General features: G+C 39.8%; 2 protein-coding genes across 2 annotated transcripts in view; one reads left to right on the top strand and one right to left on the bottom strand.

The window, feature by feature from the left end:
• The window catches only part of Col4a1 (Collagen type IV alpha 1), a 74,106-nt gene extending 55,150 nt beyond the window's left edge, over nt 1-18,956 (bottom strand). Inside the window, exons 1-2 of the mRNA XM_087344956.1 lie at nt 18,823-18,956; nt 12,413-12,521 (exon numbers count right to left, since the gene is read on the bottom strand). The gene's annotated coding sequence lies outside the window, so the exon portion shown is untranslated. The remainder of the gene's footprint in view (nt 1-12,412; nt 12,522-18,822) is intronic.
• The window catches only part of LOC110829801 (uncharacterized), a 66,568-nt gene that overhangs the window by 14,344 nt on the left and 28,546 nt on the right, over nt 1-23,678 (top strand). The window contains exon 2 of the mRNA XM_022063896.2: nt 15,433-15,627. Coding sequence (XP_021919588.1) covers nt 15,433-15,627 — 195 coding nt within the window. The remainder of the gene's footprint in view (nt 1-15,432; nt 15,628-23,678) is intronic.

The raw sequence follows: 23,678 nt of genomic DNA, 5'->3' as shown, positions 1-23,678 counted from the left end.
CGCAACAACCCAGAAGACAGATATCTTTATACTCTGATGACGGAGGCAGTATGACCTCTGAAACGTTGGTAAACATCGACCAGACTACACAGCGCAACAACCCAGAAGACGGAAGTCTTCAGACTCTGATGACGGAGGCAGTATGACCTCTGAAACGTTGGTAAACATCGACCAGACTACACAGCGCAACAACCCAGAAGACAGAAATCTTCATACTCTGATGACGAAGGCAGTATGACCTCTGAAACGTTGGTTAACATCGACCAGACTACACAGCGCAACAACCCAGAAGACAGAAATCTTCATACTCTGATGACGGAGGCAGTATGACCTCTGAAACGTTGGTAAACATCGACCAGACTACACAGCGCAACAACCCAGAAGACAGAAATCTTTATACTTTGATGACGGAGGCAGTATGACTTCTGAAACGTTGGTTAACATCGACCAGACTACACAGCGCAACAACCCAGAAGACAGAAATCTTTATACTCTGATGACGGAGGCAGTATGACCTCTGAAACGTTGGTAAACATCGACCAGACTACACAGCGCAACAACCCAGAAGACAGAAATCTTTATACTCTGATGACGGAGGCAGTATGACTTCTGAAACGTTGGTAAACATCGACCAGACTACACAGCGCAACAACCCAGAAGACAGATATCTTTATACTCTGATGACGGAGGCAGTATGACCTCTGAAACGTTGGTAAACATCGACCAGACTACACAGCGCAACAACCCAGAAGACGGAAGTCTTCAGACTCATCGCCCTGATGATGGAGGCAGTATGTCCTCTGAAACGTTGGTAAACATCGACCAGACTACACAGCGCAACAACCCAGAAGACGGAAATCTTCAAGAGTACTATTGATTTCCCGAAAATGCAACTTGTCTACCATTTTCATTTTTTAACCCGTGGTTGATGATTTACCTTCATTGCATGTACGTCTTTATAGTGCGATGACGAAGTACGAGAATCGTTATGATAGAGGCAGAAAGAATCTCTGAAACGTCGGTAAACTTCTACTGTACTACACGGCGCAACAACCCAGAAGACAGCCATATTTTTCTCGCCACCGTGAAAACCAGAAACGCGACATCGGTAAAGTTGATTTTTTTATCGCGTGCGACATGAGCCACAGATGGATAAGATATAAAAGAAACATCACAAAGCAATATGAGGGCACAAACAACTCTTTTCCACTCTTGTTTCTCTTAACGTAGTTCCATAATCTGAAGTCAAAAACTTATGTTGCTGTTGCGTTCTGAATGAACAATAACGGTCTTTTTTTGTTCCTAAAAGGATATCGATGTAAAAGTTCACTGCTCTCACAAACTACCAGAGGACCAGAGTCCAAACTCTGAGGCTTGATGTCCTCGTTGATAATGGTCCTCAATCTTAACAAGCACATGGAGCCGGCAGACTTTACCACCGCACCAAATCACGTCACAGTTCCTAAAAAGGCCATCTGTAGAGAATCCAATGGTTGTCTCTCATCTTCGGGCATTTTTCCTAAAATTCTGTATATATTCTCACGTCTCTCATTTACGATAAATACTGACTTTAAATATTGAAGTAAACAGTCAAATTTTCCTCGGCACTAAGCAAGTCTCGACCAAGGAACCTTCACTTCCCGAGTCGATTACAATACAATCGATAAAACCGTACTACAAAGGCTGACACGGAACAGAAATCTCTTGAACAGTTTATTGTCCATTACGTAACGAGAAACTATACAATTTTAACTGCGTTCAGGGTTAAGACGACTACATCAAGAGGGCTGTGATAAGCTTCGATACCCGTGCGAAATAGCACAGAATTGTTCCAGTCGCAAGTGATAAATGTGTGTAAAGGCAAAATGAAAGGACAGATTAACATGTAACGTGTTAAATACATGAGAATCACAAGTGGTTATTAATAGTGTATCTTAGTGCATTCACTGATGCTAAAGCGAATGATTGTTCATAATTTTTAATATGAGTGAGTGAATAATAATATTGGCCGAAAGAATTTTAACTGGGTTTGTAGACATTTATAAATCTGAAACGTTCTGTGGAATATTAAATCTAAATAATATTCAGCTGATATAAATTTTCTCATAACCGTATTCTTTCTCGAACAAAGTAAATTATCTCTGTGCCAACATCTTGTTTTTTATAAAGGCTGCCTTCATGACTTACATTACTACAATTCAGCTTATCTCTGCACCAAATTTGGTAGTTAACAGCCAAGTTAGAATATAAATATGTTAGTAAATGAGTTAAAATGAGATTGAGATCAAAGAGCCAAGACGTCTTAATTTATTAAAAGTAAACATTTTGGTTCAGTGATCATAAATGGCAAAGAAGGTTATTTTGATAAGGGGGGGGCTTCAGATAACCCTGACGATCCCACCTACATCTTAAATGTTGCGTTACCAGTTGATAATGCTGCAAAGTTCCATTTTCTGTCGCTATAAAGCATAAACAAGTCCCGGAAGCAAACGCTTTATTAGCTAACAAGACGACATCATGTGCGGATTACATCACCAAGACAAAAACGTTTTAGTAGTTTGTATATTTTCTTATATCTGTCACTACACGATCCAGACAGACAAATAAAGTGGCTTACTCGTTTAACGTTCTTCAGCTTGACTAATTTGTGTACATGGTAACATGTTCTCAGGGAACAAAGAGATGAAAAAAATGTTTATCATTAAAAAACTCTCACCGTGCTCATGTTTTATGTCAGAAGCCAGTAACAACGGCAAAATAGTGTTGCGTTTGACGAGAACCATATTTCTAACCAGAGCAGGCGTGAACAAAGTACAAATCACTGTATTTGTTGGTCAGCTCAGCGTTGGTGTTGAATGTTTAGCTCTCCGGCTTCAAATCTGGGTTCGATTATTGGCTTGGACAGAACCTACTGAGCATTTATTTTACGTAGGCGTGAGAGAGTCTGGCAGTATCACTCCGGATTTTTCCATTCGTTTTAATGCTGACATCTCGAGAACACCAATGAAATCATGTCCGAATTTATTACTAATAATGGAATCTTTTAGGTATTAACAACGTTTCGGACGAATTTAGAGTTCTAAGGTTGGTTATTTGCAAGACCACACGGCGTCCCAAACCTAACCAAATCGACTTCTCTGACAGTGTCCACTGGGCCACGAGTAAAACCAAATTTCTCATCCCTTTACATCCTTACATGACTTCTGTAAAAAAAATAGCGTTGATTTGTATCATTTTCGAAATTTTAGATTTGTTTTCCTCCAATAGCAAGCAGGCCGTGACTACTCTGGAAAAACCTATTTTCACACAAACACATATTGAGAAACACAATAACATTACATCCAACTCGATGGCTAATTCAATAATGGAAGGCAGTAAATCAAACTAGTGCATCTGTTGGGAAGCTATTCATTGCTAAATGAATACATTGTTGGGAAAAGCGCGGGAGACTTTGTTACAGAAAGAGAGAGGCTTCTTTCTGTTGCAATGCCGCTCGCCTTGGAACTGTTCATGTTGCAAGAGGACCAATCAGGTCACTGCTCCTCGTTCTATAGCGCGTGTAATCTTGTTTGCGTAATCGTATTTTGACGCCTGTTTTATTACGCGTGTTTTAAAATCAGGGATGATGGCTAATTATGTCACACAATCTTGGATGCAAAACAGGAATTATCACCCCTTTACTTCGATGTCTCTATTCAACGCACTTTCTGCGTTCTGCTAAGCAATAACGTCGAATCTGAGAGGAAGGGATAACCACGAGGTCCAACACTTTACTGTGTACAGAACGCGTCAGTTCCTCTGTACCTACTTCCGATAACCCCGATTCTGAGCGTTAAAGAGAGTTTCAAACTTATAATTGTTGAGTTGGTAACAATGTGCATGGTACAAACAACGCTGAGAAGCAATGATTCCAGTGAAGTAAGTTGGCTTCCAAAAGCAACACATGCGTCAAAGCTTTCTGCGACTTCTCAAAATTCCCGATAACTGCATTGTGATGAAGTCACTGGTTGAGATTGGCTGCCTGTTAGAATGAATCTCACTGCTTGTTCTGCTAAAAATGTCGTCACCTGGCCGAGTTCTGGGTTGTTGCGCCATTTATCCTGGTATCGACGTTTCAGAGGAGCTCTTGCTTACTGCTTTTTATTTTATGGTGTCTTCTAGAAAAAAATATGTAAAATAGCTGCTTAAATACACAAATCAAAGTATCACCATGGCGATGAGCACCTCTGCAACGTCGATAACCTTCTGCAAGACGCCCCAGAAGACAGCCATCTGATGGCCTCAAATCTTCTTCGGTCCTTTTACACCCCTCGTGGTCGCCAAAATTAGTCGCCCTCGAACGAGAAGGTTCAATGATTTGTGAAGGAAGTTCAATGCGGGTATTCGCCCAGACAGAATGGATAGGACGTGAAAGTACCGCAAGTACAATGAAAGCAAATAAGAGTTGTTCTTCAACGGAATGGAGTCTGCTGGATTTGTAGGCCGAGTCATGATACCGTAGCGCTCCATTCACACACGTGGCCTGGCGGACGAGTTGAGTTCTCATGCTCGTCTGTCTACACTAGTGCTTAAGCGACACATCAGCACATTTCTCTGCTGAGCGTATGTTAATTGAGATTCTGCGACCTTCCACGCAATTATCTCATCCTTGAGGACAAAATCCAAGTGCATGGTTATGGGAAAACATCCTACAGTGCTTCTTAAAACGAGGCAAACAGCAAAGTAGGAATCGGTGGAGTGCGTGATGTTCGTTAACGCCACGGCAATTTCAAAAAACTTTGAATGAAGTAAGATTAACACTATTTACGACAAGCGGTCCTTTTCGATGTTTATGCTACCCCAGTTCGTTCCTGTTCTTCTATTACACGATGTGAGCCCGAAATGTTTTCAATTTTTTTATCTAAAATTTCAAATTCGTGTTAAATAGCCACTTACATGCCACTGTTTGGTATTTCAATTAAAGCGGACCAAATCAGGGGCGATGAGATGAGATAGGAGTGTAAAGCATGAGCGGAATGATAAACACATGAAACTGAAGGTAAGAGGCCACTTACTAGACATAGACGTAGATGAAAGAATAATATTAAAACATTTTTAAAATAAACGAGAAAGTGTTGAATGGATTCAGATTACTCCGGATAGATGATTAAGTTTCGAGTTCCATAAAGAACGGAAAATTTCTTGCCTAGCTGATGGACATCTTCTCAAGGTCTCTACTGCATGGCATAAGGACTGTCATGGGCAATAAGTTAATAGTGCACGTTGTGCATAAGAAACACGACATGAAGATATATGACACCGCCAAAGTTATATACCCTCCCTTTGAATAAGGCCTAAATTGTATTTAATGTGACAGTTGAATATAGAAATTTGCCAAAGGGAACCATCAAGACATGAAGAATGGCAAGTGTGTCGTTATAAAGACAAACGAGCCAATCCAGAGAATCTTCTTAGCGCTTACGTCATGTTTTGTGGTCAGAGACGTCAATGAAAACAACTGGCTATCTAATATCTGCCTCTATTCCAGGCTGTCTGATGGCAGATATCAGGCTTATTTCTTTTTAAAAGCCAACATTCTTTTCCGAAAATTATAGAAATGAACCTGGTATGATTATTGACCACAGCAGAACTGTTGTAAAATCGTCGAACTTTGAAGATACCCAGTTCGAACACAGATTGGCTATTCCGATTCCTTCGTGGTTTTACTCGTTCCCTCAAGGTAAATAAGTGGTTGGTGTCTTCAAATAAATCGCAGCTGCTTCCCTATGCATATTTTTTACGATCTTTTCAAGCATATGTCATGACAGTACGTTAAGCCCATGATCGCTTCCTTCCAGATGCTTGACTACTCATTATTTATGTTAAATTTCTTCCACGTGAAAATAAACATTGCACTATATATATCCTACTCGCTTATGATCAAAACCCCGAACCAGAAATTCGTGCTACACAGGCCTATGTACTACAAACTATTATCATACTAGAGTTTAATTTCATGATCCCTCCAATCAGCGCTCAGCGCTGTCGTCCTCGTAACAGTATTGGCCGACAATCACATGTTTGCCAATTGCTCAGTTTTGCCAGTGAATCACCCGACAACTATTTTCGCCGCCAGGCTACTAGCAAGACTCCAAGCTTTCACCTTTGGAGTTCAAACGAAGAGTTTTCCCGTCCGAAGTGGGGCCTACTACGTCACACGCAAGTGAGGCCAGGAGTTATTAAATCGCGACGCTAGATTCCGTTCTATCACATTATTTCTTCCTCTCGTCATTTACCAGTTTTCCAGCAGTCTGTTAAAGTATTTTACTCATCTATATTAGTTACATGACTACAGAAACAAAACAAAGTATGATCCACTGCAACGACTCTCATTTGAACACCCCTGTCCTGTGTTATTTGTCAAAACAGGGATAGTCAACAAGTGTTATCAACAACTGCACCATAATTTACATGATTAAGGTGCCATGTTTGTGCAAACCAGGGGGCAAATTAGCTAGCTGACGTAGTGGTTACAGCAACGTAATATGAAAGTCCCACTGAAAGCGCGATTAAGGTAGAAATACGGGAGCAGAGTACCTCTTGAAACTCTGATAATCGTACATTTGGCCAAGAAATTTCCCGCGTCAGATGCTGCCTGAAAGTTCGTGGCCTTCTTCACAAAAGCCAGCCACTAGTCCCTACCCGAAGACGAGTCGATTCCATACCCTCCACCCGATTTTTGCTAGCTATCTCCAGCGGTCTCTTTCCTGCAAGCTTTTTTGCCTAAAATTTTACATGGGTTTTAATCTCCCATTGTCATTCTGTTTAATTTTGTCAGTTTTAATAATATTTGGCGACGAGGAAAAATTATGACGATTTTCTTGGCAAAATTATAGTTATGTCCCGACTATGTGCTGGAACATGTGCGCTACGTATTTGCAAGAGAGTTTATACTTTATTCAAAAACATATTCAGTTAAATTGTAAGGCCACGTCGGGGTCAAACCAGCAATAGGACAATGCGGGGGGAGGGGGGGAGAGAAATATTTGATTGTCCGGTTGTTATCCGTTAACACAAAGGCGCTGCTCTCTTGTCGACGGCCCGTCTGCTGGCTGACCTCGTCCCAGACCCACACGACGCACTCCTTTGCTTAAACAAGACAGAATCACTTGTTTACAGCTCCCGCACATCTTGATGTCATGGTCTCTCTGATATTATTACGTTATTACGTCACTTTTAAACCCACATTGTCTCATAAAATGAAATGTGAGCGCATTCCTTTGAGCACAACTATGTGGGCTACAGTCACATTTAAGGCAGCACGACACACTCCGTTTGAAAGTATTCCATCTCTTAATTCAAAGAAGACTGCTCACATCGACCCAAGTGGCGACTCGCTAAGTCCCCCGTTCGAACACCGGCTATACTCATTTTCATAGTACTGGGATAGTTCCTTAAAATAGGCAACAAGTTCCTCCCGCTCTTCATGATTCACATTAACCCTACTAAACCGCAACCTACTGCATATTGTTTATTTAACGATGCTGCACGTAGCTTAGCCTACATAGAACAGAATGACATTGTACGTCACACGATTTGAGAATAATGCCAGAACTTTCTTTTACGGAGACAAGTATGTTCTTTTATTTCATAAAACGTTAATGCGTTTGAGGTTTACTGAGAGATTATTATTCAGTTGTATGGAGATACACAGCCATCGTTTTAAAGTGTATACTTCGTTCCGCGTTGGTTTAAATGTTTTTTCTGATATTTTTTTTCGATTATGTTATGTACGGTGGTATTAAAAATTACTTCATCAATACGCCATTGCTTTATCCTAATTGGTCTGCGACCTCTCGCCACAAAGCAGATTAACTGAGTAGCGCCAAAGGGAACATGAACGAACGTGTAGGCCAGTAGCATCAATATCGATCATCAATAATAAATGTGTCTTAATATCAGCTGAATGAATTCGTGCATAACTGTCATTCGGAGTTTCTTATCGTACATAATTACAGACGTACTTTGGAACTAGGTGCTGTGTTTGTGATTCTGAACTTCGCTGTCTTGAACTTTTCCTCCTTCCTGCATGTGATATCTCGCATCGCAGCGAGTTTCAAATTCTGCAACGGGTCATATAAATTAATAATATAAAAACGAGCAAATACACCGTGGGATGGCATTAAGAAGGCCGGTTTCAATAATTTCGTCCGCCTGCTATGTATCCAGCATGTAACTGTTCTGTCGGAATTTGTATTAGTGAAAATTGTGTTCAGGAATGGGTATTCATATCAGAAGAAATACACGTGTTATAAATTACTCCCAGAAAGGATTTCTGATTTAAAATACACGATAATCACGAGATTATAAATAATCTGGCCCTCCTCAATAAATTATCTTTGAGGAAAATGTCAGTTGCCATAAAGACAGAAATGTAAGACCTTGTATAAATAGAATTGGAATATGGACCAATGATAACAGAAGGGTCATGTCACAAACGCTGAACCTGAACGGGTCTATACTTTAATCTAGTCAATACGAAGACTTCTGTTTCGGTTTACACATTATTCCAGTCCATGAATAAATCAATGAACGTGTATGCATAAAATGTGTGAAAATAAACACTGAAACAAATGGCCACTGAAAAGTGTCGCATTTTTAGACCCGATTCAACTTGCATACATACCAAGAGCTTTTTAAACTACGTGTTATGTCGTGGCGTGAGGAACACCTATGTGATGTAAGTGAACTCTAATCTAATCTACTAAAATCTTGTTCTACTTCTTCAAAGAACACATGCGAAATACAGACGTGGAGAAGTTGGTTAAAATTATCATGATGCTGATATTTTTTTCTCTGTTTCTAAGAAAGCAGGAAATATCACCTGCATTACGTGACACTCATACAAATTCCCAACCGTCATCACTTCGCTTATCCTGCGCACTCAGCATCTGTTTTGTCGGTATTAAGTTGAAGCTATTGCATCCCAGCTGAGGAGCAATGAGTTGAAAAATCCAGTACAGCGAGAGTACAATTCTGTATCGTCTGCATAACTTTCTATCAATAAAAAACAGATGAACTTGATTGCGAATTCTCACACATTCAGTTATTGGCCTGTATTCTGAACCACGTTCGAAATCAGTTGGAACAGCACAGATCCGTTACTTTGGCACGAGTTTAATTGAATCCTCTGAATATGATTGCCAATGAATTCAGTTCCTGCAGAGGATAAACTTTACCTTGTTCAATTATTTTGAGTTATTTTCGCGAAGTGAACGCTTGTAGATGAGACCCCCTCCATCGTTCGTTATCTCCACGGATTTCGGGTGCTTGTGAACAGAGAAATGAACTTTCATATTCTATATCAGGAAGACAGTTTCTTAAACAATAAAGAAGCTCTTAGCCCCTCATGAAGGACTCTGCTTTATGGACGAAGTCTGATAAGTGGTGCATTCGGATTAAAAGTGACTCATTCACAACACTTAGTTGTGCCTGAACCCCATCACAACAACCTCGTAATATAATTAGTGATCAGCAACAACACAATTAGTTGTCTCGTGGCATTATGCTGATAGATAGTAGTACGTGACGAGCTGAATGAAAATTATGTCATATGTATAACCTTGGTTACCATAGCGACATATATCAGAGAGCAGGCATCTTCATAGTTCGTGGATGCTATCTGCGGAAGACTGTCGTATTGCCACATGAATGAGGCACAAGTCGAATTATTGACACACTACGTAATCGACAACTTATCTGTAGTTACTGCTTGAACTGGATTGGAGGTCAAGGTAACACGCTCAGAATCGCAGTAATTGAGTACTGCCCAGGCTTGTTAAAATCTTCCATGCTGTTATTTATTGATTTGAATGACTGGCGTTAAGAGTGGGAAGATATGTAACTGTAACCATAAGATGGCTGTACAGTTTATTTATGAAGAGACTGTGGGTTACAGTTACCCGAAAGTACAATGGTAATTATATGTACTATACCATATGCTTCAACGTTTAGTAACCCTGCATTTTAATCACAACGTACATTTATGGGTTTCTTATAATTCTCAGAATAAACAGCATGAATCGAAGAATATTTGTAATTCCGAAATGCTGTGTTTTTTTCGCGGTGGGGACTGAGTGTTCAAATATCATTGAGCCTAGCTTCGGCTTCAAAAAGCAAAATTCTTCATGAATGGAATTTATATTTGGTACTGTCCTTCCCAAGTATTTGAACTTTGTCATATTTTCGAAGGATTTGTGAACTGTCTTTATAACGTGGGATTACGTTCTAGCGTCTCGCTTTTTAAAGAATCTCGCAGGCGGAATTGTCGAATGTTTCTCCCGTCACGCGGCCTGCGCCGTTTTAAAGTGCCACTGGAACCGACAATCCTACAGCTTAAACACAGAGAAGATAACACTCCCATCAGCATCAACCAAACGCCAGCGTATTTTATTAAATTCTAGTCCGACTTGATTTTCGTATACCTTCCTAATAGCCTGTACTAAAGTAATAAATATGTAATTACTTTTAATTTATTATCCATTTTCTTACTACCCTCTTACGTCACTTTGTACCCGCTTTCTGATTTGTGTAGCAAAGAACGTAATAGACTCAACATAGGAATTAAAGTCACAATTTTAACGTAAAGATCGCCACGGGTTGGATATCCCTACAGTAAATGATGACTTCATGTCTTGATGAACAAGGGAAGTGACTGGTTAAAGTGTCGCAATGATCTGAGAGCAAGACACTTGGAAATGTCAGTAAAGGGACGTGAGTTACATATTGACAAATCGGTGCGTGTCTTCCGAAGCCTGACAAAAACAAAGAATACAGAATTTATCATTTAGTTTACGAGGTTTCTGTAAAAAGAGTTTCATCATGTCACGTGTGTAGATTTACAGGTGACCTGTTCCCTACGAATCACCGCGTAGAAAACGCGTAAAACGGAAACACCATGTTAATGTTAACCTGGTGCCAAAATTATTTGATGCTTTACATTCCTTGATAATTCTGGATAAATTTCTACTCAGGCAGGCTTTGAAATTTGGTCGCGGGTAGAATACTGATGCTCCTTATCATACTGAAATGAAACCGCGGATATGTGAAAAAGCGGTGAAAGCGTGTATAACCACAATCACCTGTACTGGACGACACGACAGAGAAGGCGCCTACATCGATGTGCACTGCAGGATTCTAACCCAATACCATAAACTAGAGTGAGAATAAGTTATCGGCGGGACATATAACCTAGCACGAATGGGAGAAATGAGGATTTTTTTTGAGACTTGAAGAGAAATGCCACATGAGAAATATAGGCATAGAAGAAGAATATCATACCAACAGAAAATATGCCCTCCAAATATATGTACCTCTTTAGAGTTGTGTTACTTTAATTTGGGAGTCAATTTAATTATTTACTTATTATTATTTTGCCGTATAAATTCAATCACTAATAATAATAAGAAGAAGAAGAAGAAGAAGAAGGAGAAGACGGAAGAAATGTTCGTTACTCAGACAAGGAACTCTGGGAACAACTGTTATAACACACAGTCTACAAAAACTGGACAAAATGGCATTGTCGCGTTGTGTTAGTCAGAGCTGTGCATAGAAAAGAACAATATTCAGCTATAAATTATTTGTGTACACAAGACACGTCATAGTCATAAAACGAACCAACTGCCGCGGAGACATTGTTCCACGTCTGTTTTGCATGAATATTTCCTTTTGTTATAATTTTATTGACCCTATAATATTTGCTTTGCGAATAACTGCGACAGTCAACTGAAGAACCACGTAGATGAGGAATTAACTCATGCGCCAGAAATGTTTGCAGTGTGAACGTTCAACCATTTTGGAATATCCTAAAATCGTACCTTTTAATTTCCTACAATCGGTAATACCAAATTAGCGGACGAACAGATTTATGAGGCTGGATCGACACTAGGGCCGAATAATGAAAAATTGTAAACATTTTGGAAAATACAAAACTCTGGAAAAGTAATTCTTTGAAAAGTGTAAAATAAGAACATGGCGGCTGCATGAAAGAAAAAGATCAATTTGTGCAAGGATTCGATCCCATGACCCCATGCGTAACAGTCAAATATGCTACCGCCTTTTGACATGTTACTATCCATTTAAGGTTCTGTCCAAATGCATAAAGAACACATTTTTTCGTACAGTCGGAAATTAAAGTTGTCAAAGTAAGACTTGTCTAACTCAGAATATGCAAATATCGCATGTGTACGAGTAGTCCTATAAGGATTACACCTTTTCAGTATTATTAAGATAAGCATGGTTCCAAAGGGTTAACAGCTGAAGCAAGGGACGGCCACTCACAAAAAGGTGTTCAACATTCTCATCATTATGGTGAATTACTTCATGAATGACGAAGTCTTTCGTTGCCTGGTGCCAAATGTCAAATGTCACTTACCTATAAAAAGTGATGGAAGCAGTCCCCATTTCTCTCGTACCATCTGGTGCACATTTTTACACTTCTTCAGCTTTTGGCTTGTGTGTGGTTATTCTGATGCTGATACAATCTGGAGAAAAAAACGTAAAATAATCTATGCATCATAATCGTTCTGAAAGGTTGTTATTTAAAATCTATACAAATTGATTCTTTGCTGTGTTAGCCCATATGTTTTAACGCGTGGTACTGTATTAGGCATGATTAGTGTCTCATGATGTCATCACACAGGGAAGCTGAAAGGTCAGGAGAATCGTTATGTTTTACGACTTTCCTGAACCCGAAGCGCTGACCGAGTTTTTACTTTGCAGAAAGTAAAAACCAGACAACAAAGTCGTCATGCTAAACACTTCGACATTATTCGACTGAAGCTCCCTCTGCAGATTCAAACCTGGGTCTGAGGTTTTGAATAGACCTGGGGGGGGGGGGGGTGTTATCATCTAGTTGTGTGGAACTTGTAAGTTCAGCTGTTTGATTACTTTTCCCTTGACCTCCAACTACTGGACCCCCGGAGGAAGTAAGCTCAGGTTTGGTCCGACTCACCATGGCTCAGCAAAACTGCTGATGAGGATGTTATAGCGTGAACTGTCCATCTCGACCTGTGAATGACCAGCACGAGCTGAGCTACTCATGGGCAGAGAAACTTGTCTTTGTTTACTGAAGACCTAGGGCTGCCAACAGCATTGTTAATTTAAGCCAGTCATGTAGGATTTGACGTTTTGACGGAGGTGAGTCTGAAGATGGCTGTCTTCTGGGTTGTTGCGCCGTGTAGTCTGGTAGAAGTTTATGACGTTTCAGAGGTCCTTGCTGCCTCCTTCATCAGGGCGATGAGTCCAGAAGACAGCCATTTTCATACTCAGTACGGTCAGTATCCTGACCAAGGTTAGAGCCAGGAACCTCCCGAATACAAGTAGAATTACAATTTATTTCATTTTCAGTGTTTGATGGCAGGTTTAAAATGACTGGCAAGATCCATAAACACTTATTGAACGAAGAAAGGAGAAATGAGTTGATACCAACTGCGGGGTAGGGTGTGAAGATGGAGCATCACCATGGACCTCCTTCATCTGTTTCGCCTGTTATGTAGACAAGTGTGTGGACATGAAGTGCAGGTCCTTGCGACACAAATTCATGGCCCACGTGCAGAGCAATACAACACTCCTTACTCTTACTAAAATAGCACGGACTTAAAACAGGAAGTAACTAACACCAAGCCAATGGACCACAATACCTGGAAGTTGATAATCAAGTCTCTTTGAATTTCGAAGAAAACATCTGCAACGCTTGGAAATTTGTGCCATGTTGCCGGCTAAATTTTTGTATACATTTCTTGTATTTTTAATGCGTGATTTTTGTGCCGGTCATCTCAACCTCCTTGACGTAATCACATTTACATTTTATTAAAATTATAAATTATTTAACTTTTTTTTTTGTAGTTTTCTCCCTACTCCCTGTTCATCTTCGTCTTTTACGGACTACGCCGTTCGGCCTGATCCAATTCAGAAATACTTGGGAGATTATGAGCCAATTTCTGCATTTGGTAGCACTCCTTTAACGACCGATCTGCCCTTCGCAAGTTCTCTACCCACACAGGACAGCACTACGTAGAAAGACGCTGACAAATATCAATGCCTTGAGTGGGTTTCGAACCTACGATCTGTGTCAAAGCGATCAAGGTCAACGCCTTAGAGCGTGCATACTTCCTGTTTAGTCCAAACATTCTCCCCATCCACCCTGTTCTGAAACACCAGTCTACGTTCTATCCCTCAGTCTGAAAGACTGTTTCATATCCATGCAAAACAACAGGTAAAATTATAGAAATGTTTACTCAGCGAACGGGAAGGGAAAATAATCTGTACTTAAAGACAGTCAGAATTCCTTAAACGTTATCTACTCTTAATTTCTTGTGAATGTAATTTTGATTTACAGCACCATCATCCCACATATTTCAATTTTCAGTATTTTGGAAGAATGTATAACGTAATGTTACGGTTTCATCCTGAATTCTGGTGATGGGACTCGAACATCTGTTCAGTTCTTACGTCATGTACGTAGTTGGAGAACTTCCTGAGAAGAAAACATGTATCTCGCGCTAAAATAGGGCATCACGTCAACTCTGACCTAAGCTCCTACCAAATATGGCTCGTTATTATGACAGCTGATGTTGAACGGCTTCCTGCAGCCGCAGATATGTTTTTATACGCAGCAAAATAGAGATAATGGTTTCCCTGAAATGCCAGTCACAGGAGTTAGCATTTGATGACACGCCGAAGACGGAATTAAGTGATTAACTGCATGGAGCAGAGTCCTTCTTGAGAAGTAGAGAGTTGCTCACTGGGGAAGGAAATTCTTTGACTTTTAGGAAAACATTTTCATTGCTTTGTTAAGAAGGGCCAGCCAGCTGGATCACGCCCTGGATATCTCAAACGTCATTTTATCTTAAGATTTTCCTACGGACATTTTGTATTCGTTTTTCATATTTCCCATGCGTACTACAAGCTCCTCCCATCCTGACATTTCCTGCATTTTGGATCAAAATATTCTACATAGCACCCTCAATCCATACTATTGCTTTGGAGTAAGAAGCCAGTTCCATATTAATCTTTTTTATTATCTATATAATAAGCAGGTGTTGGTTGGCGATCCTTTATCTGTCGTCCATGGCCTATGTACATGTACTTCTATACAACGCAGGAAAGCAAATATTTACATGTTAACGATTCGCGGCTTGCGTAATTAGTCAAAGATGAATAACGATTCTAATTTTTATAAGCCGCGTTGTTACACTTTTCGATACAATGTGTTTTGTTATGTACTACTTCAGATTTATCGTCACTCTTGACTGGAAATTTTCTTGTAGAATTCATAATGTAACAGATCAGAGCAAATTTTGTGCGGAATGTCTTAACTTTACAGTTCCTCGTTATCATTTGTCAACAAGTGCAGAAACCCTGATGTGTTATTAGAGTGTTTCCTTGTTTCAGGCCTGTAAAGGGTGTATTGGAACTTACAAATGCGACTGCACTGGAATCAAGGGACTCCCTGGGGAACTGGGAATCTTCGGGCTGAGAGGTAGCGAGGGACTGCCTGGAGATATTGGATTCGAGGGCCCTCCCGGTACCAAAGGAGAGAAGGGTGCTTCAGGAGAAGATGGCGGATCTGGAGAGAAGGGCTACCGAGTGAGTATCAGATACATTTCATAGAAGACAAACTGGGCTTTATTTTGTACCTACAAAATGAGGCCAATCTGTTTTAAACTCTACAAATATTCCAAGTTCAATGTTTTGTCCAGACACACAGACTAATCTGAAGATTTACTAAATAATTCGATCGATTTTCAATCTACATACAAAAACATTTTTCTTTTAACTCTTTGTTTGATTAACATTTTCTCAAGAGTATGTTTTATTTTCAGATTTCCATTATAACTTTTGATTCCAACTGTGTAAGAAACTGTAGATCGATAGTCTGAAAGGGTCGGAAAGTTTTCTTACAGCTAATTGTGTCATACATGAAATCCAACCAGTTTCAAACGATTTATCTCGATCAAAACTTGGAGGTTAAAAGGTTTTATAAGCAGAACCAGTATCAGCAGTTTTTCTCAATTCTGTAAGAGCACAGAGCCACTTTCAGATCTGTACTTATGTAATTCCATTCACAATGAACTGATTCACAAAAATATGTTATCATGCAAGTGATTCAAAATTCCTCCGACAACTTTACTCGACAATATTCATCGCGAGATGAACTGAGATTGGCACGAGAGGCATCATTCCGTGATGTCCTAAGGGCATCGGATAACAAAGAGGAGACGCAATGCCTTCAAAACTGACCTCTTTAAAGTTCATTACATTATTAGACGGAGCGTCTTGCAGGGTTTACTGTCCGATGTGAAAGCAAGATATCTTCGACAACATTCAGCAAAATTGGTTACACTGTACTGACGTTTGTGCTCATTAATTTTAAATTTCGAAATATTCGTTCCAATTGTCTTGGGCAGAGGCAGACAGCGAGAACAAACTGCTAACGAAAATATTTTGATGCAAGAGAGATCGAGTATCAAAAGGTTTACACGAATAAATGAGATTTTCGCAATTTGTAGGTCTGATCTTTTCGCAAAGTTTAGGTCTGTTTACTCGGAAATATTTAAAAAAAATCGGCAAACAAAATCTTATGAGAAAGAGATATAAGATTGCATAACTTAACAGCAAAAGCATATCTGTAATACGATACAGAGGCCAGATAATGCGAGAACGTACACCAATGACCGAAAGGAACACAAATGAGTCTTCTCGTCTTTATTTGGTATTACAAGACAAGATGAACAACACAATAAAAATCATGAAAACGTTTCAAATGTTAAGCTTATCCCACATACAATGGAGGTGGCACTTCCGCGCAAAACAATCGAGTAAAAATGGCACTGAAGCCTTAGGAAAGAAATAAAAGCATTGTACAAGTAGCAACTCCTTTTCACAGAGTGACCAGTTCCTGCTTTCTACAGTGGTATATATTGCTTTCAGTCAAGACATCCATCTTTCAAATCCTGCTCCAATCGATCAGATACCGACGATCGATTTAAATCAGCTGTTTATTCGCCCGTGTGTGTTTGTGCCTAGCGAACGCTTGAAGCAATCATTACTAGTCTGCGAGGTGGTCGCTTGTTTCCGCATCCGATAGAAACACAGGGGTTACGCGGCGTTCAATGTCCCCATTTGCATTCAGAGCTCCAAGATTCGTGGAACTCATGTTTTATCTAAGTAGCTTTGTAACATCTCTGGTGCAGTGGCGTTCCGCACAAAAAGACTCCTCCCACAACCGCGTAAGATTTCTCACTACAGAGAATTGAGGCACAGAATCTTTGTTCACGTCCCGACACATCGCAGTGCATTTATCTGCACGTGACAACAACGCGTATATCCGTGCTTCGACGAAAACCAAAGATGCCACAGACCTCAAAGAGTGTGACTTCTTCATTACCAAAATTCATGATTGAAATATTACTGCAGACAGAATATTCTCCTCTCTACTCTAGTGGAAACGTCAATGGTTCGAATCTCAGCAGAGAATCATACACATTCTGAAGGCAAAATGCAGTGTTACTGATTAAAGGAGGTGGTACACACAATTACCACTGGGGTTTAAAGGGTTTGTCACAGGCTTTTTTTTTAAAGAAAAAGGCTTACAAACGTCTAAGTAACTCTGTAAGAGACTGCAAGAAGGCAGTTGTTACATAGCATGTGGGCCTATAAATAGGCCCAACGTATGCCTTATGGTGTTCTAATTTATGAAATGAGTAGTTTGGTAAAAGTAACTCGTGTATTTTTTTCAGCTGCGCTGGATGTAAATGGGCGGACGCGTGGGACAACAAGAACCAGTTTGCCTTGATTATTCTAGAAGCTCAATATTTATCTTAGAATTCGCAGTTCTTAAAACGAGAGGTCCACAGAGACTGTAGATCCAACTGTGGGTGTTAATTTGGAGAAGATTTGAAACATACTTGGTTTTCATAAAATACATATAAGATGTTCTATTTATGTTGATCTGGGAAAATGTAGTGAAAATCATTTGAAAATATTTAAGACTGTAATTATATAAGACTTACAGAAACAAAAATAACGAAAAGTGAGGCAATGTAAAATGAAGCTGTCCCAGTAACATGTACTACGCCATGAAAACGTATAGGGGGAGTGGAGGTAAGGGTCCGCTCACTCTTAACCTTGCTAATAAAGGAGGAAAGTCGATTTGAATGTTCCGGTCGCTTTATTTCCGGGCGAGGAGCCCTCTCTGCCTCCAATGGGAACCTAACCCCGTTGTTTTGTTCTAGTCACTTCACTGACTGAGCAATTTAAAAAACGAGATTCACTATAAAATTAACTCATAACAAATTCACCAAATGTTTCTTAGTATTTGGTGTAATAAATGTTACCGTCTCATATACTTCCCGAAACACTGAAGATAAATATATAAATGAAAAGTCATTTTAAAAATATTTTCGCGCAGTTGTAAAATGCGTTCCCTTCCTCTGCATGAAAAATATAAATAGCAACTGTTTGAAAACAAAGTTGTAAAAAAATACACTTGGACACAAGATGGATTTGTAAGTGAAGAACAGGGGATTTCAAAGCCCATAAGATTTCAAGGTCACCACTTGAAGATTTACTGTAATATGAAATGGATAAGTTAACGGAAGGAGATCGCTTGCCGTAGTTACGTTCTTTGAATCAAGTCGGCCATTTCATTCAAGAGTTATTAAAGTACCTAAATACACATGGAAAAACATCCATTGCCAGCTGTAAAATAGGTCGATAGGAGAATGCTTACATGATTAACACAAACAAACACAAAAGCCAAAACTAAAATATAATATCTACCGTATTCGAGGCTAATGACGCCGCTTTCTTTGGGGTGTATTTGTGTAGCTGCCATGTACGTACGTCTTCTTCGGGCGTGTTAAGTTCCGATATGCCAGTGAACCCACAACTTACAAGTACAGGCTGGAATGAACCACTACGGTAGTCAAAGTACTTTCAGTTTAAGTCATCATGTAAGTCAATGAAAATTTCATAATTAATTCTGTGTCCCATCATCAAAAAACTGAATTCATTTCACGGGTTAGGATGTGCAAAAGTACAGTCTACAACGTCCTCACCTTAAATATCAAAATTGCAGTGGTAAATTATGCGTTGCTAAAAAGTACTTCAGTCACCCTGCATTTTGTCCAGAGTGAATTTATGGGTTTCGTATGATTAATAGTAAACAGCAGTTATTTCCTTAAACAGCGTCAACCAGTTGATCTTTGTAATGGTGAAGCATTATATTTTATTTTAGGTAGGGAATTAATTTTAAATGTAATTTAGATGAGCTTAATCGCAGCTTATATAACTGTAAACCAGACAGTGTTGATGAGATCATGGCTGCCTTTCACTAAAAGAATATACAAAACACGACACAGTATGCAGATAATTCATCAAGAAATTAAACAATACAGCACGAAGATGGCTGTCTTCTAGGTTGTGACGCCGTGTAGTTTGGTAGAATGTTATCAACATTTCGGAGGTCGTTACAGCCTCCATCATTAGGGCGATGAGTAAGTCGCGCGTGTGTAGTCAACCGATTTCACACGTGCGGCTTACTACAGACAACACAACAGGTACTATGGAGCACAGTCGTTACTGCTGACAGTAACTCAGCTGGTTAAGAAATCCCCAGCTTTCAACGGAAGATGTTCTAAGTTTCATTACCACTACTGGCCGTACCCTGAGGCACTCACTCACTGTCAAGTCCCGTGCCGATAAACGCGTATATTCTCTGGAGAAAGAGTGCAAGTCCCAGGCGGCGTTTCTCAAAACTAATTATCAGAGTGTGTGAGTCTTATTCCAGATGATAAAATCAAAGAAAGAGCATCCGACGTAGTCAGTTCCAGTTGGGTGAGAGTTTTTTCTTCGCGAGCTTTTTTAAGCTATCCTGGTTTTCTTACATTTCAAAACGTGCTTTTTCTCTTGCCAACAGCACATAAGGCCTTCGCTTCACCATTGGCCTAACTGATAGAATGTAATTACAACAAAAAGGTTCTGGGAACCCCTATGGCATCTCTTTTGATTCATATGTTTCCATCTGTACAGAACATCTGTTAGAAATTAGAAAAAAATCAGTAACATAACTGATAGTACGCGCTGTAAGTCAGTAAATTCCCCACGTTTTATGGAGCCCGAAGGTTCATTACCGTGTTCACGAGAGCTTGCCACCCGTCTCTATTATCAGCCAGATGAATCCAATCGACCCCCCCCCCCCAAACACGATTTCCGTAAGATACATTTTAATATTATTCTTCCACGTTTGCCGAAGTCTCACAAGTGAATGGTGTCTTCCATTCAGGCTTTGCAACCAAAATTTAACCAATAAATAAACTAATGAAGAAACTCCATGGAGCAGGGCCCTTCTTGAGAAGTTTATAGGTTGATCGCTTGGTTGGTTAAGAAATTCCCCGTCTTTTATAGAATAAAAACCGCCACTGAACCCTGCCCTGTGTCAATTGAATATACGAGTAGTCCACGCCCTCACATCTTGGTTCTTTTGGAACCATTTTAACATCATCCAATCATCTGTCTGGTATCTTCCATTCAGATTTCCCGACTGAAATTCTTTATGCATATGTCATGTGCGCAAAATGTCTAACCTATTCCATCTTCCGTGATTTGATCTCCAAAATAATTGGCGAAGAGCACAAATCATGAGGATCCTGATTACATATTCGTTTCCATCCAACCACACTAAATTTAATTCAGATTTGGACAGGAGTTTAAGGGACGAAACATGCTGATAGAGAAGACCCCATTATACCCTTATTCACCCTTCGTGCAAAGAATGCATCCAGACATGTAATAATACCACTGTACTATACAAGCAAATTAGAATACAATAGTCCTGTGACTATAAGAGAGTTCCCAGCTCTTCTTGGCTTTTTGCTGTTGTATATTGATCGTGTTTTGATGAAGTGGAATGGAAATGGATACAAATTAAGTCAACAGCAAATGTGAGAATATTTCTGAGTAGAAATGGCCCCACTTCCTTCTAGCTAAGTTGCTGAACGAAGCAGTTGAGAAGCTGTTAATGCATAATGGAGGCAATAAAAGATTACGACTGAATGGCAAGCAGCGCCCACTTTGCTGTTTCTCATTTGTCAGTGATGTAACGTCTGGTTTCAGGTCACTCGCCTCTGTTAGTGACTGAGATACACGCGTGTACTCTTTCTCTCGTTTCATGTCTTCTCTTTTTTCTTTCCATCTTTCTATTCATCTCAGTATTACGTTCTTCCTTTTTTGTCTTGTCTTTCCACTCCCATTTTCCCCGTTTCCTCTTTCTGTCTGCTGTTTTTTGTATCTTTAATTTCTTCTGTCGTTCCCTTTCTTTACATAAGCATTTCTATTTGACGTTCTACATTCCTCTCTTTATCTGTTTTCTCTCTTTCTATCACTTCTGCCTTGATTTTTCTATTAACTCTTTTTTAATCCCATTCCCTCTTTTATTTTACCTTCTACCATTATGTTTTTCCCACTTTGAGAAAAAAACATTATAATAGTGCGAATCTTTTAAGGTTTTGTCCAACAGATTTATACTTTACCCTTTGAAGCCAAAACTTTGCTACACAAAATTTAAATATTCAATTCGTATTGTAGCTCAAAGAAATTTGCAAGTCTGAGTTACAAATACCAAATGGTTAAAAGATGTTTGAGGAAACAGTCGCTGTCTTCTGAAGATCATACGAAACTAATATGCTCTGTGGGCAAAATACTGATCTATTGATTGTTAAAGTAAGTGGTAAGTAAGTAGAAGGCAATAAGATATTCGTATTAGACTATGATTCGATGTGCTACTGTCTATATATGAGTCCAACCCACGAATACGTCAAATTGCACTTTATAAATTTATTAAATGGGAATGCTGATTTATGTAATGGTTTAGTTTATTAAAATGGCTTCATAATTTAGTCATTGAATATGTGTATATATCTTTTTGGGACACCCAGTATATATTTGATTTGTGTGACGTCCGTCAGTCGCCGCTGGAATGCGAATAGTAATGAGTTGTAGCAGTCAGCTGTTCAACTATGTAACACTTAGATAACTTTACAAAATTAAAAAGTAAAATGTCAGTCATTTCCTTTTGCGTCGTCGCCATCAGAACTGCGTGCTCTCACTGCCCCATATAGCTACTGCAATGATGTCATTGTATTTCATGCCAAAACAGGAATTTAAACATACACTAAACATTTCCCACATTCGGGTGACGACATCTTGCTTTTCTCTCGTCTCTAACGGTCGCCTTGTTCATTTCCAGGCAGCAGATAACATGTGTCAAGCCCAGAACCGTATTCCATTTCCTTGCATTGAACGCAGACTTCGTGACACTGGTTTGAGAGCAAGCTCTTGAGGGCATATCTGATCGTACAAGAGATCAAGTGAAATGGCGCATAATTTCCCTGAGACGAGTAAATAAAGGCAAGATAATGCCTGTTGATTTTATGCGAACCTTCAGGATCTCCAGTCATAAACGTCTTATGAATGTAAGTTCCATTCTTAACTGTTAGATGCTACGAATATTTGAAATTCAAGATTCATGAGTCGTGCAACATCGAAAATCCGATAATGTAGTCCGTTTACTTTTACGTAATACGCCATGTTTTATGGAAATCTAGGTTAGTGAGCTCCTATGACAGCTGTGGCAAATTCTGCTGACCACCACGACCAATCCATCGGTCATGGAACTAATCATTCAGGTACTCCGTACGTGTCGACTTAAATATGGAGTACCTCGGCTCGCGTCGAAGTTCATCCTACTTCAGAAAATGTGGATATACTCAACAAGAAAAGACCGCTCATAGGAGTGGGGTCACAGAGCACATGCCTTATATCTGGGTCGGACCTCGTCGGAGAAGCACACGTAAGCTACTAGTGTGCTTTAAAGAGCTGAGGTGGGGCTGACTTTTAGGTAGGCCAGGTTTCATATTGCACATCCTAAGCGGTTAAGAAAATTTGGTTCCTGATGAAGGAAGACAGAATTCGCTCAGATAGTTTTAATGACGATTTGCCTTGAAAGCACTTTGACCTAATTGCGGCAGTGGTTCATTACATGCTCACTAAGTTGTGACTTCATTGGCGTTTTGAGTCGGTACAAGCGAATAGCAGACTTGTATGGCAGCCAGACTTATAAACCCGACAGAAACAAGGAGGTATTATTCAACAGCGAATAGACATCTGTTTAACTTCGGGGAGAGTGAATGAACCTTCCCAGGCTTCAGACTCCATTACTGCTGACTGCAGGGCACGCTTCGACATGCTTTGTGTCATTACCGTAGGAATGTTCTTTATCCGGGCGGGGGGTGGAGGTGGGGTTTTTTGAAAATCAATTAACAAAACCTGCAGTGTTACCAACCTTTTTCACATGACGCTAAACTCGACGACCCCTAGAAACTTTTCGTGGTACTACTGAGAAAAACATGGCCATGTAGTCTGGTAGAAAATGACCGACGTTTCAGAATGCTTACTGAATCCATAATCGGATAAGTCGCCATCTGTCCGTGTCTTTTTGAATTAAAATTTTCCTTGTAATAACACGGGAACGGGTGAACAGATTTCCATGAAATTTGGTAAGAAGATGGCATTGGAACGTAGGCTGCAATAATATTTTAGAATTTCCTACAGTTGGTGATACCATCGTGACGGATGTG

This window comes from Zootermopsis nevadensis, unplaced genomic scaffold (assembly GCF_977971745.1).
Source record: "Zootermopsis nevadensis isolate Lab colony 2312 unplaced genomic scaffold, Znev_1.0 Znev_ptg000008l, whole genome shotgun sequence".
Classification (NCBI taxonomy): domain Eukaryota; kingdom Metazoa; phylum Arthropoda; class Insecta; order Blattodea; family Termopsidae; genus Zootermopsis; species Zootermopsis nevadensis.
The sequence above is the reverse complement of the archived record's forward strand: the minus strand, read 5'-3'. Positions and strand labels throughout refer to the sequence as shown.